The sequence below is a fragment of the Clarias gariepinus genome, chromosome 15, assembly GCF_024256425.1.
Source record: "Clarias gariepinus isolate MV-2021 ecotype Netherlands chromosome 15, CGAR_prim_01v2, whole genome shotgun sequence".
NCBI lineage: Eukaryota > Metazoa > Chordata > Actinopteri > Siluriformes > Clariidae > Clarias > Clarias gariepinus.
This window is the reverse complement of record NC_071114.1, coordinates 30,869,568-30,882,295: the sequence shown is the minus strand read 5'-3', so window position 1 is coordinate 30,882,295 and position 12,728 is coordinate 30,869,568. Positions and strand designations below refer to the sequence as shown.

Below are 12,728 nucleotides of genomic sequence, written 5' to 3'. Positions count from 1 at the left end.
TAGAGCTGCATTTAACAAATGTTAGGTTAATCGATTATATTACCGATCAAATTGATTAATCAAATTACAAATTGCACAATTATTTAATAGCTCTTATTTAGCTATCAGCTTTTAAATTAGCTTGAGGTTGTTTTGTGCATGTTTTAACTAATAATCAAGATAATAAAGACGAATGCGTTATTTAAAAATGTATTTTAATGTCTTCTAACCTTCCTAATGAAAAGAAAAACATACAAACAAACAAGCAAACAAAACAAAAACAAGGAAATTCACTTTATGCTTATTAAAATAAAGTAATAATGTTGTAAATGTAGACACAAGAAGAGGAAGCATGTTCTGTGATCATGAATATTCCCACAAAATAAATTTGTGATGAGGCACTGCTCCCAGACTAACCCCTTTTGGTAAAATTGTGTTATTGTGACCAAATGATCTTTACATTTATATAATTCATTAAATTGTTTAAATTAATAAGCTTAAGGATGTTTGCTGTCTCAGGTCAATGTGGTATGCCATGTTTCTGTGAAAATAATTTTGTTTAAGAAAGCTTTAAAATTTCCACATATGCTGTTTGAAACACTTGAAGGTATTGTACTTACATTTTTGACACATAGTTTAGTACAGAAAACAAGACTTTCACAAAAGCAGTTGGAGTCACATGAGAAGAAAAGTTTAGTAACTTCTTGTGAGACAGACTCTTTCATCCAATCGAACATGTCATGGAGGATGCTCCAAGCACAGTACCGTCACTTAGAGCCCTAAACCACACATGGAGCAAAGGAGATTTAAAAGAAAAAAAATGTCATATATTTTTCTAAAGCAAGTGTTTTGCTTGCTTACATTTGTTCTTGCAGAGCTCCTTCTTCACTGTGCCTTGCAGTCCCTCCACTGTCAGGTAGGACTTTCCATCCTTCACTTGATTAATTTTCTTCCCAGCCTTCTGATGACTGTCCTTAAATTCAGCCAAGGAGACCTGAAATACAACAATTACGGCTTATATGCTTCATTTACTTTTACATATACAAGAAACTAATTAAACATGAAAAAAAGCCCAATAATAAATTGTGAAAATGGTTGGACAGGGTGCCAATCCATCGCAGGGCACCCACACATACACACATTCGCACTCTACCAGCAATTTGGGAACACCAGTAAGCCTAACCTGCACATCTTTGGGATGTGGGAGGAAACCCACCAAGCACGGGGAGAACATGCAAACAGAGACAGGAATCGAACCCAGACCCTGGAGGTGCAAGGTGACAGTGCTAACCACTACACCACTGTACCGCCCAGGAAAGTTTACCTTCAGAAATTTTTCGTTGTGTGTTAGGGTCTTCATTATGTCTGTCTCTGCCTAGAGAAAACTCCTGCCTAGAGCGAGCCCTGCGCTCCTACTCTCGCTCCTAAAACACATTAAAAACTTTATTAGTTACACGTAACACCATACTGTACGTAGTACGATATGCAGTGAAACAGTAATTGTTATGGACCCTGGGTGTCAGAATGTGATGAGTAATGTCTTAGAATTAAGAAGCAAGATCCTAGAATTGGCTGCCACCGCATAATTTAATGAAAATTTCATGTCAGAATTTAAATTTCTCGGCCTCCGAGTGGCGCAGTGGTAAAGCGCTCGCCCTATCATTCGGAGATCACTGGTTCGATTCCCGGGTGATGCTGTTTTCCTCTCACAGCCAGAGAGAGCTAATTGGCCGAGCTCTCTCAGGGGGGAGGGATGAGAGGTACTCGCGCTCCCACATTAATCACGGCTCTACAGCCAATCAGGGGGGTCTGTGAGCTCGCGCACGCGGAAGAAGCGGCTAGCACTTTCCTCCGAGTGTGTTACTCCGCCCCAACGGTGCGTGAGCAAGCAGTTCGAAAAGATGCGGTTCGGAGAAAACACATGATAGTCTTCGCCCTCCCGGCTGAATGGTGGTAGTAGTAGCCTTAATGTGGGAGCCCCCTAGTGACGGGGAGGAACTGGCTACGACTAATATTGGGGAGAAAATTGGAAAAAACCCAAAAAATATATATTAAAAAAATATATATTTAAATTTCTCATATGTGCGCCAAAGAAAGATAGAATGAATACATCGTTCAACACTCCTCCATGAAAGCGTAGTCAGGGCTTGAAAAATGCTTTGGTTGCCCAGAATTAATTGAGAAAGCTCCCAGAAAGTTGTCGATCTCTTTGTACTATGTGTCTCAGCATCCACTGACGCCGCTCTCTGATATTGGCCTTGACTGGTGTTGGCAACTGTTTCTCTGGGGACTTGACAGTTCGATAGTTCATGACTGGAACTTCTTACAAGTCTACCTGGGTCTTCAATAACTACCTGGACTCCATATTAACATCAGCTATTATAGCTGAACTGCCTCCCACCCTACACACTGTATAAATGCAGATCATTTACTGCTTTCTGTTTCACCCAGATGAGGATGGGTTCCCTGTTGAGTCTGGTTTCTCTCAAGGTTTCTTCCTATTACCATCTCAGGGAGTTTTTCCTTGCCACTGTCGCCCTCGGCTTGCTCACCAGGGACAAACTGACCATTTTGATTCATACAAATTCACATTTCATACAAACTTAAATAATTCTTTTGACTGTGAAAGCTGCTTTGCGGCAATGAAAATTGCTAAAAGCGCTATACAAATAAAATTGAATTGAAGGTAATTGAATAACAGTCTGCTGTCAACGGTGAAAAATGTCCAAAGTACATTTTCAAAGTACAAATGTCCAAAGTACAGCCAGATGCACTGCAACAGTGCAGCATTGGCTGATGTATTTTGGAATATGTGGAGGGAAGAGCAAAAAGCTGGAGTAAAAAGCAAAATAATCCGCCCAATATCAAAGAAGGAAGGCTGGTCTTGCTCAAAGACAACGAGTGGCGCTCAGCGCTTGTGACGCAGGCACATACTGTACTGAGTCTAATGGTAGGGTAAGAAAAATTTAACTGACCAGTAGTGGGACTGGTTAAAAAATTCTTAAGGCCTGGTACAGAAGTTGAACTTCTCATATCTCCTTAATGTTGGAACTCTTATTTACAAGCATTCCAACTGGTCATTTCATGATTACCGAATCCATGTTTTGTATAGTGGTAATGTGTTCAAGACCGGGCAGGGAGTGTTGTGGACCCTGTGTTACCGCGAGTGTTAAAATGCAGCGAGCAAGTCTGTAACACTCCCTTAACAAGAAGGATTTTGTTCTGCTTACGTTTATTAGTTCTAAGACAGAATAATGTCTAACATGCAGCTGATGTCCTAATATATATATAACAACAAAAAAATTAAAGATGCCAGTAGTCATATATTAACAGGAAGGGTTTTGTTCTGCTTACGTTTATTAGCTCGCCATACTGTCTGTAAGACTGACTGAGCTCATTCCTGATCTCCTCCATCGCTTCTCACAGTGTCTCCACCTGGTCTGTCAGGTCAGACTTCTCAGTCTCCAGCTAAGTGATGTTCTCCACAGCCTTCTGATAGACCTGAAATACAGTAATCAAGGTTTATTGGCTAATTTACTTATACACAGGGATTACACACTTTAAAAAAGTCTGACTGACTACTAAAATGTACAAGGAAAAAAAACACAAATGTGCCTCGAAGGTAACACAGAGGTAACTTAGCGATCATAAATTTGTAAAAATAAAAGCTTACTGTCATATTTTTCTTCGCCTGGTTGAGCTCAGACTGAAGAATGCTGTGAAACTCCCGCTCTCGCTCACACTCCTAAAACAAACACATGGTGTAGAATCTCTCATGTTTAATGATTTAGATTTTTTTCTACTTACATCTGTTAGGTTATCAGCTTTTTTCTGGCTCTCGCAGAGCTCATCCTGCAGTGACACAACCTGGTCTGTCAGGTCAGACTTTTCGATCTCCAGCTGAGTGATGTTCTCCAAAACCTTTTGATGTTTCCCCCCCAATTCATCTATGGTGACCTGAAATACAACAATTAAGCCTCATCCGCCTTAAATTATACATGTTTAAAAGCATAAACACCATTACTCTCTATGACACAACAAATGATTTAGGGATCATCGCAAAATGCCGTACACCAACAAAAAGCGTAGAACGATATTGATTCTGTTCAGCGCCTGAAGGATCAAAAAGCAACTTGGTTGCCACACTGGGAACTAGAAATGCAGGACTAGTACTGCTTGATAAAATATGAATTTTTAACAAAAATACAGAAACATCAGCATCCACATTGGAATAAATGAAATGACATATATAATACCGAATGTTTCCTTTTATATTGTTCCTCTGCAATAAACATGCCGATGTTAAACGGTTATTGTTGCACTATGGTTCCACTTTTTCTCTAATGTTATTTTAATTTACTTGTATAAATGATCCATTTCTTTGTGTGTGATTGTTTAGTTTCGAGTGTCCGATCTTTATTGTCAATAAAGAAAAGCATGAATTTTCCACTAATTCCCTCCCGTTCATTGCGCTCCACCTGTCATGTCTGTATTCCCCACTACTGGGGCGCCCAACCCCCTTTGGGAACCACAAAGCTAAAGTAAGAGGAGAGGAGGAATCAGTCCCTCCCCTCTACCTCTTCTCGTAGCCATTCCTCCTCTCTCATTTGAGTTTCACACACACAAACAACAGAAACACTGTTTTATCTGGAAATTTTAACAAGAAACATCGCTAATAACACTCAAGTAAGCACACACTAATGGACTCACTGCTGTAAAGTAAAAAAAAGAAAAAATTAACCTGCATTTTACCTTTAAAAGAATCATGGCAGAGCAGTGTTTCCATTAGAGAGAGAGAGAGAGAGTGTCTGTGTGTGTGTGTGTGTGTGCGTGCGTGTGTGTGAAGGCAAGAGGAGGAGGTGTGTAAAGGGGCATTGTGTCCAATGAGGTGCGCACACAGACACAAAATGCAGGCTGATACAAAGAGAGAGAAAATGGATTTTTATAAATTTAGTCCTGTCCAATTCTTTTTTCCCCGATTTTCTCCCCAATCTAGTCGTGGCCAATTACTCCCCATCACTAGGATGCTCCCACACACATCAAGGCTACTACAACCACTCAGTCGGGAGGATGAAAGCTATCCCGTGTTTCCTCCGAACCACGTGACGCGAGCCGACCGCATCTTTTCGAACTGCTCGCTCACGCACCGTTAGGGGCGGAGTAACACACTCGGAGGAAAGCGCTAGCCGCTCCTTCCGTGTGCGCGAGCTCACAGATGCCCCTGATTGGCTGTAGCCGTGACTAATGTGGGAGCGCAAGTACCTCTCATCCCTCCCCCCTGAGAGAGCTCGGCCAATCAGCTCTCTCTGTGCCTCCGGCTGTGAGAGGAAAAAAGCATCACCCGGGGTTCGAACCAGCGATCACCGGATGATAGGGCGAGCGCTTTACCACTGCGCCACTCGGAGGCCTCGAAAATGGATTTTTAACCTCTCTAATGAAACTTTCTTGTGCTTTACACGCACACGTGTTATAATAACCCATACATGCACGCTGCACACACAAGCATACAAACACAAAATAAAATGTTTTACACACACACGTGGTCACAGTGTTATAGTAAACAGTAAAGTGCACGGGTGATGATTATACCAGTAAGAGACGAGCACTAAGACCCAGCAGGGGAGACGATTATCCACAATTCCGCAGCGCAAAAGAGAAAAAAAACATTGGCTCAGTTGTGATCAGGTGACGCTCGGCGTCAAAACAAGAAGCGCATGCGTGATGCGTGATACTCTGTACTTGTAAACCAAGACTTGTTTGTTTTTCAAGTGAAAATTTATTAAAAATCTTTGCTCGTCTTGCGGGACACTCGCAAACTGCGTTACTCACAATCTGAGGTTCCACTGTATAAGGTTAAAGCAAAAAATAAGCACATCAGCTTTAATGTAATCAGTGATATTATTTCAGGTTTAAGTCCAAATACGTCTGCCTGTCTTTCTGTACAGCTGAACTCTCTGCCTAACTTATTAATACTGAAAAAAATATATATTTTTAAAGTTGAGTATCTTACGCCTTGTTTACGCCAAGTTTTACTTCTTTCATTATCAGCCAAATACACTCCCTGTTTGGTAATCAGAGAGTGAATCACAAATGAGAAATCGAACAAGTAGATCAGATTTCGTCTTTAAGTTTCGTCTTAAAATGACTCCAGCGCCTTAAAATTTACTTATACTGTATAAAATTTACTTATACACTTTAGCGCTGTTACTGTATTCTAGCATGAAAATATGAACTACTTCCAATTAAAATATTCAGTTTAGCTTTGATAAATGATAAATTGATAAATGTTGGTGCAGGTGTTTGTTTACATTAAATGAGTAGCTTATTAGTGGCAAAATTATTAAATTTGGCACATAACTGTTCATAACATCGCTTTTAGTCAGCATTTTGATTTTACTGAAGGTTAACCTTCAGGCAGATATCTAAGTACTGCAAAAGTGTCATGAAATTTAAACTTTGGCTCTTAGTTTAGGTATTTTACCTATTCTTCCCACAAGAAGAATAAACATACATCGATCTCTCCGTTCATCTTTGATGGTCCAGTTTTGTATTCTACTTTCCTTTTTTGGTGTAAGCTATGCTGTGTTGCAATTTTCGATTGTCTCTGTTAAGTGACACGTATAGATATGCCCAGCTCGAGGGAAAAAGCATTAAATTAGTTAAAAAAAAAAAAAAACGATGCTGTGACATAATCTGGCAGATATTGCATAGAACTTAACATTTTAGTTTCTTATATGGCACAGATTTAAACTTTACTGTTTAATACAGTAGAAGTACATCCAGCCAGTTTTACATGATGACTGGTTTCGGGTCCTCCAATGTATGAAATATATATATATATATATATATAATAAAAAAATAAAATCCAATGTACAGAAAAAAACTTTTTTTGTATTTATATAGATAAAATACATACCATGACATATACTTGGCGTGTGGGACAGGAGATTGTACACCATAGTGCACTAGCTTTCCATTTAATGTTATTTGTGATTTAACCCTGGAAGCCGGAAGTTAACGGAGCTGATATTCTAAAGTGGAATAAGCAGAATAAGAGAGACTAGTGAGATTTACAAGACTCTCCCCCAACTCCATGTTTTATTCTCCTCACCTTTTGGCTACATAGTGGTAAAAATTTTAAACTACTTTTGGCCCTGTTAATTACACTAACTGTCAATGGCTAACTCCTGAGGCGCATGGAGCAGAAGAGATTCAAATTTAAATGTTAAGTGTTGTTGAGCTCAGACTCAAGCATGCTGTAAACCTCTTGCTCTGATTTACACTCCTAAACACACATCTATGTCTGAGCCAGATCTAATTAGTAACCAAAAAAACAGCAAACTGAAAATATAATTTTCCATTTGTTTAAATGAATCTCATCATGCAGCAGAAACATGAACATTCCTTACATTATTCACCATATTTAAATAAATCAATTAATTTTATCAAAAGGGTTTCTTTCTGTTTACTTTCATCAGCTTGTCATGCTCTCTGTAAGCATCACTGAGTTGGTTCTGCATGTTCTCAATTGTTTCTCTCAGTGACATCACCAGGTCTTCCAGCTTAGAGTTCTTGGCATCCAGTTGAGCGATGGTCTCTATAGACTTCTGAAGTTTCTCTTCTGATTTAGCCAGGGAGTCCTGAAATACAACAATTAGAGCTTTTTAGCTTTTTTTTTTTACTTCTACACACATATACTTTTAAAAAAACGGAGTGATTACTTTAGCCAAAAGAGATTAGCCAATAGCTGTAGTGTCATGTGATGGAAGGTTAACCTTCAGTAAGTCTTCATTGTGTGTCGAAGTCTTCATCTCCTCGTTTTCTGCCTGGAGGATTCTGTGAGCCTCACGCTCTCGCTCCTGACACATATTTGAATTTTAAGTAAATTTTTTTACAAATAAAAGCATATACAGGACAACTTGGAGTGAAACAACTATCCATGGCCCAATAATAAAAACTCGGATTAAAAATAAAGTTACAGGGCCTCCAAGCCGTATTTCAAGACCTTGCTTGTTTATCAAGTTAAAATTATAAAAGAAAATTCTCGTCTTGCAAAACACTTGCAGAGCAAATTACTCACAATCCAAGGTTTCACTGTATTTATAAATAGCAGTACTGGTATATTAACAGTAAGGGTTTTGTTTTGCTTACGTTTATTAGCTCGCCATACTGTCTGTAAGTCTCACTGAGCTCATTCCCGATCTCCTCCATCGCTTCTCTCAGTGTCTCCACCTGGTCTAATAGGTCAGACTTCTCAGTCTCCAGCTGAGTGATGTTCTCCACAGCCTTCTGATGTTTATCCTCTAATTCAGCCAAGGAGATCTGAAATGCAACAATTAATGCTTATTGGCTTCATTTACTTCTACAAACACACAGTCACACACTTTTATAAAAAATTACTGACCAGACACGCCCACACATGCAAACAAACATACCTGCTCTTAAAACACACACATAAAACAATAGAGCTTACGGTCATATTTTTCTCAAAATATTTGAAGTCATCCTTCGTCTGGTTGAGCTCAGACTGGAGGATGCTGTGAGACTCCCGCTCTCGCTCACACTCCTAAAACAAACACACATGGCTAAGAAATTCATCTGTAATGTTTAATGTTCACATTTTCCATAATCAAATTTTATTCAGTAAAAAAACAGTACATTAAAATAATCATTTTTAATTTGGCAAAAATAAACTGTATTATTTTGTTCTACTTACATTCATTAGGTCATCAGCTTTTTTCTGGCTCTCGCAGAGCTTATCCTGCAGAGACACGACCTGGTCAATCAGGCGAGACTTCTCGATCTCCAGGTGAGTGATGTTCTCAACAGCCTTCTGATGCTTCTCCTTTAATTCACCTATGGACATCTGAAATACAACAATTAAGGCTTTTTAAATATAACACATATACTTGGCACATGTGCAGCCCCCACAACTTGAATCTTTCCTGCTACATGTGCTGTTAAAGTCGAATGTAAAGTGTTCATATGTACAAAAGTACAGCCATGATGAAATAATGGGAAGAGAAGCTGGCAAAAATACTGTAACTCTACTGTAAATATGTTTTAACTTCTCCTTTGTTTTTTTGAGCTCAGACTCAAGCATGTCATGCTCTGACTTACACTTCTAAAACACACACATGTCTATGTGTGAGCCAGATCTCACTTTGACACTTTAAAACATTTTAATGCGACTTTAAAACATAAAAAAAAATTTATAGATACATTCCCCCCCACTATATTCCTATATTTCTATATTTTGTAATACTTTTATTATGCCCTCATTTGTACAGTTTGTTTATTTTACTAGTTACATTTATTTTCCTTTGTATTTCATTTCTTTTTATTAATATTTATTCCTTATATATAGTTTTTATTTTCTTTTGAAGGTCACCGGCGGTTGTACAAGCATTTCACTGCATATCCTACTGTGTATGACTGTGTATGTGACAAATAAAATTTGAATTTGAATTTGATCTATTCAGTAATTCGCAAAGAGTAAACTGTAAATATTTTTTTTCTTTATGCAGGAAAAACATGAAAATTCCTCACTCCACTTATATCTAAATAAATATTTTAACAAAGATTTTATCTGCTTACATTATTCAGCTTCTCTTGCTCTCTGTAAGCATCACTGAGTTGGTTCTGCATGTTCCGCATTGCCTTTCTCTGTGACATCACAAAAAAAGAGAGAAGGAACGGTTACTGTGTAAGACAAGAAGAGGGAGAGGGTGTGGCACACACACACAGCGCACACGTGCACAAACACACACACATTCACAGCACAAACACTAACGGAAACACTTACTGTATCTGTCTGGCTTTATTTTCACTTTTTTCAAAGGTAAAGTGCAGGTTAATTTGTTTTATTTTTACTTTCATATTTTGTATTAATAATTTTTATGTATTTATTTTTTGTGCTGTGGGAATTTGAAACTTTGGTTTATAAGTGGTTTTGATATACGAACACAACTTATGCTCGCAATCCAAGGTTCCACTGTAGTTCTAAGACAGAATAATGTCTAACATGCAGCTGATGTCCCAATATATATATATAACAACAAAAAGATAAAAGATGCCAGTATTCATATATTAACAGGAAGGGTTTTCTGCTTACGTTTATTAGCTCGCCATACTGTCTGTAAGTCTCACTGAACTCGTTTCCGATCTCCTCCATCGCTTCTCTCAGTGTCTCCACCTGGTCTGTCAGGTCAGACTTCTCAGTCTCCAGCTGAGTGATGTTCTCCACAGCCTTCTGATGTTTCTCCTCCAATTCAGCCAGGGAGACCTGAAATACAACAATGAATGCTTATTGCCGTATTTAGATTCCCGTATTCTACACACACAGTCACACACTTTAAACCAACTTGACTGACCCCTCCTGAGGTTAAATTAAAATGTGCAAGCGACAAAAACACAAATGTGCTCCAAAGTTAACATAGACACAAACACACACCCACACATGCACACAAACACACCTGCTCTTTAAACACACACATGAAACAATAGAGCTTTGATTTCTAATACCTACTGTTCATATATGCAAATAAAAAACAACAACCAAAGCAATCATGACTTTGTGAAAATAAAAGCTTACTGTCATATTTTTCTCAAAATATTTGAAGTCATCCTTCGCCTGGTTGAGCTCAGACTGAAGGATGCTGTGAGACTCCCGCTTTCGCTCACACTCCTAAAACAAACACTCTTTTATTAAATTATGAAATTAATCTCTTATATATAATCTTTATATTTAAAATGATCAAATTCTATTTAATATATTTAAAAAAACTGTAAATTGAAATAATAATTTTCCTTCGGAAAATGGACTGCTTACATCTGTTAGGTTATCAGCTTTTTTCTGGCTCTCGCAGAGCTCATGCTGCAGTGACACAACCTGGTCTATTAGGCGAGACTTCTCGACCTCCAGCTGAGTGATGTTCTCCACAGCCTTCTGATGTTTCTTTCCCAATTCATCTATGGTGACCTAAAAAAAACAATTAAGGCTCACACATCAATGGTGCGTTTAAGAACTGTCTTAACAGTTCTTAAACGCAAATGTTCTTAGTTCTTCAATGAGAATAGTCTAAAATAAACTTGGGAGGGGCTGGGGAGACCGAGTGCACAAAATGGGAGTAAACAAGAAGCACACACATACAGTACGCGCACACACATATAGTAGCAGTCGTTCTGTCATGAGAAGAAAGTTTACCTTTAGTAACTCCTCATTGTGTGTCAGAGTCTTCATCATGTCTTTCTCTGCCTGGAGCAGGACGCTGTGAGCTTGACGCTCTCGCTCTTGTTCCTAAACATTCAAATATTATTTCTTTTTATCAGTTATTTTTATCTTCATGTAGACTAGGTGTGTGGGATAGGGATTGTATACCATAGCGCACTAGCTTTCCATTTAGCACACTATCTGTGATTTAACCCTGGAACCCAGAAGTTAACGGAGCTGATACTCTAAAGTGGAATAAGCAGAATAAGAGAAACTCGTGAGAATAACAGGACTGTCCACCAACTCCATGGTTTATTCTCCTCCTTTTAGCTACATAGTACTGGTGAGAGTCAGTAGAGGTGGGTAGAGTAGCCAAAAAATGTACTCAAGTTAGAGTAACTGTACTTAAAAATAATATTCAAGTAGACATACTCAAGTAGACGTAAAAAAAAAGTAGTCATTTAAAATATTACTCAAGTAGGAGTAAAAAATGTATTCGGTGAAAAGACTACTCAAGTACTGAGTAACTGTTTTAAACTTAATGTCTCTTATTTTTTTTTTTTTATTATAACAATTTTATAATAATTATAAATACATATTGCACACACAGTATTTATGTGTGTATCTATGTACACATACATACACACAGTATAATATATATAGTTATATTACAGTATATGAGAAGAGGATGCAGAGGATAGGGTTAGATGAAGGCAGAAGGGAACAGCCCAAAGACAAAGAAGAAGAAGAATATATTATACAGTATATGATTATAATAATTATATATGCTAACATTGCAACATTCGATAAAACAGCTAACCTCACTGCAACATGTTTTTATATGCATACTGACACTGCAGTATGAAGTGTGTAAGCACAACATGCTTTGTATATGAAGTCAGAGATGTTCATCATCTTCTGTTGTAGCATTAGAGACAGATGCCTCTGCTAATTTCTTTTTGTCATCTATCACGGCTGAAGATTTTTTCCCGCTATGCCGCCAGTTTGTGTGTGCTCATGTGACTACATATGGTTATTGTTACTGCGGCTGATTGGTCAAACGGAGTCATGTGATTATTGTTGCTACGTCTGATTGGTGAATGTGGTAGATCCACCAGCTGCATGTGTTACATAAATGTAAAACAAAGTAACAAGTCGAGTGTAGACAAATGTAGCGGAGTAAGAGTAGTGTCTACTCAAGTAAAAATATGGTGCATTAGAACTACTCATAGAAGTACATTTTTTTCAAAAGGTTACTCAAATAAATGTAACAGAGTAAATGTAACTCGAGTTTAAACTACTTTCAGCCCCGTCAATTACACTAACTGTCAATGGCTAAGTCTTGAGGCACATGGAGCAGGAGTCGTGTTCATATATATCACTGGTTAAAAACATCACAGCCATAATGACATAATGGGAAGAAAAGCTTACCAATAGTAACTCTTCACAAAGTTTTAACTTCTCCTTCGCCTTTTTAAGCTCAGAGTCTAGCATGCTGTGAGCCTCCTGCTCTGACTTACACTCCTATAAAACACAA

General features: G+C 38.2%; 1 protein-coding gene across 1 annotated transcript in view; it reads right to left on the bottom strand.

The window, feature by feature from the left end:
* Positions 1–215: 215 nt before the first annotated feature.
* The window catches only part of LOC128542738 (putative leucine-rich repeat-containing protein DDB_G0290503), a 33,406-nt gene continuing 20,893 nt past the window's right edge, over positions 216–12,728 (bottom strand). Inside the window, exons 19-36 of the mRNA XM_053512709.1 lie at positions 12,623–12,715; positions 11,186–11,278; positions 10,811–10,960; positions 10,574–10,666; positions 10,094–10,264; positions 9,577–9,645; positions 8,696–8,845; positions 8,453–8,545; positions 8,131–8,301; positions 7,755–7,838; positions 7,449–7,619; positions 6,896–7,010; positions 3,787–3,936; positions 3,653–3,724; positions 3,334–3,480; positions 1,304–1,403; positions 841–973; positions 216–758 (exon numbers count right to left, since the gene is read on the bottom strand). Of these exons, the coding sequence (XP_053368684.1) occupies positions 6,963–7,010; positions 7,449–7,619; positions 7,755–7,838; positions 8,131–8,301; positions 8,453–8,545; positions 8,696–8,845; positions 9,577–9,645; positions 10,094–10,264; positions 10,574–10,666; positions 10,811–10,960; positions 11,186–11,278; positions 12,623–12,715 (1,386 nt within the window). The 3' untranslated portion in view covers positions 216–758; positions 841–973; positions 1,304–1,403; ... (2 more) ...; positions 3,787–3,936; positions 6,896–6,962. The remainder of the gene's footprint in view (positions 759–840; positions 974–1,303; positions 1,404–3,333; positions 3,481–3,652; positions 3,725–3,786; positions 3,937–6,895; positions 7,011–7,448; positions 7,620–7,754; positions 7,839–8,130; positions 8,302–8,452; positions 8,546–8,695; positions 8,846–9,576; positions 9,646–10,093; positions 10,265–10,573; positions 10,667–10,810; positions 10,961–11,185; positions 11,279–12,622; positions 12,716–12,728) is intronic.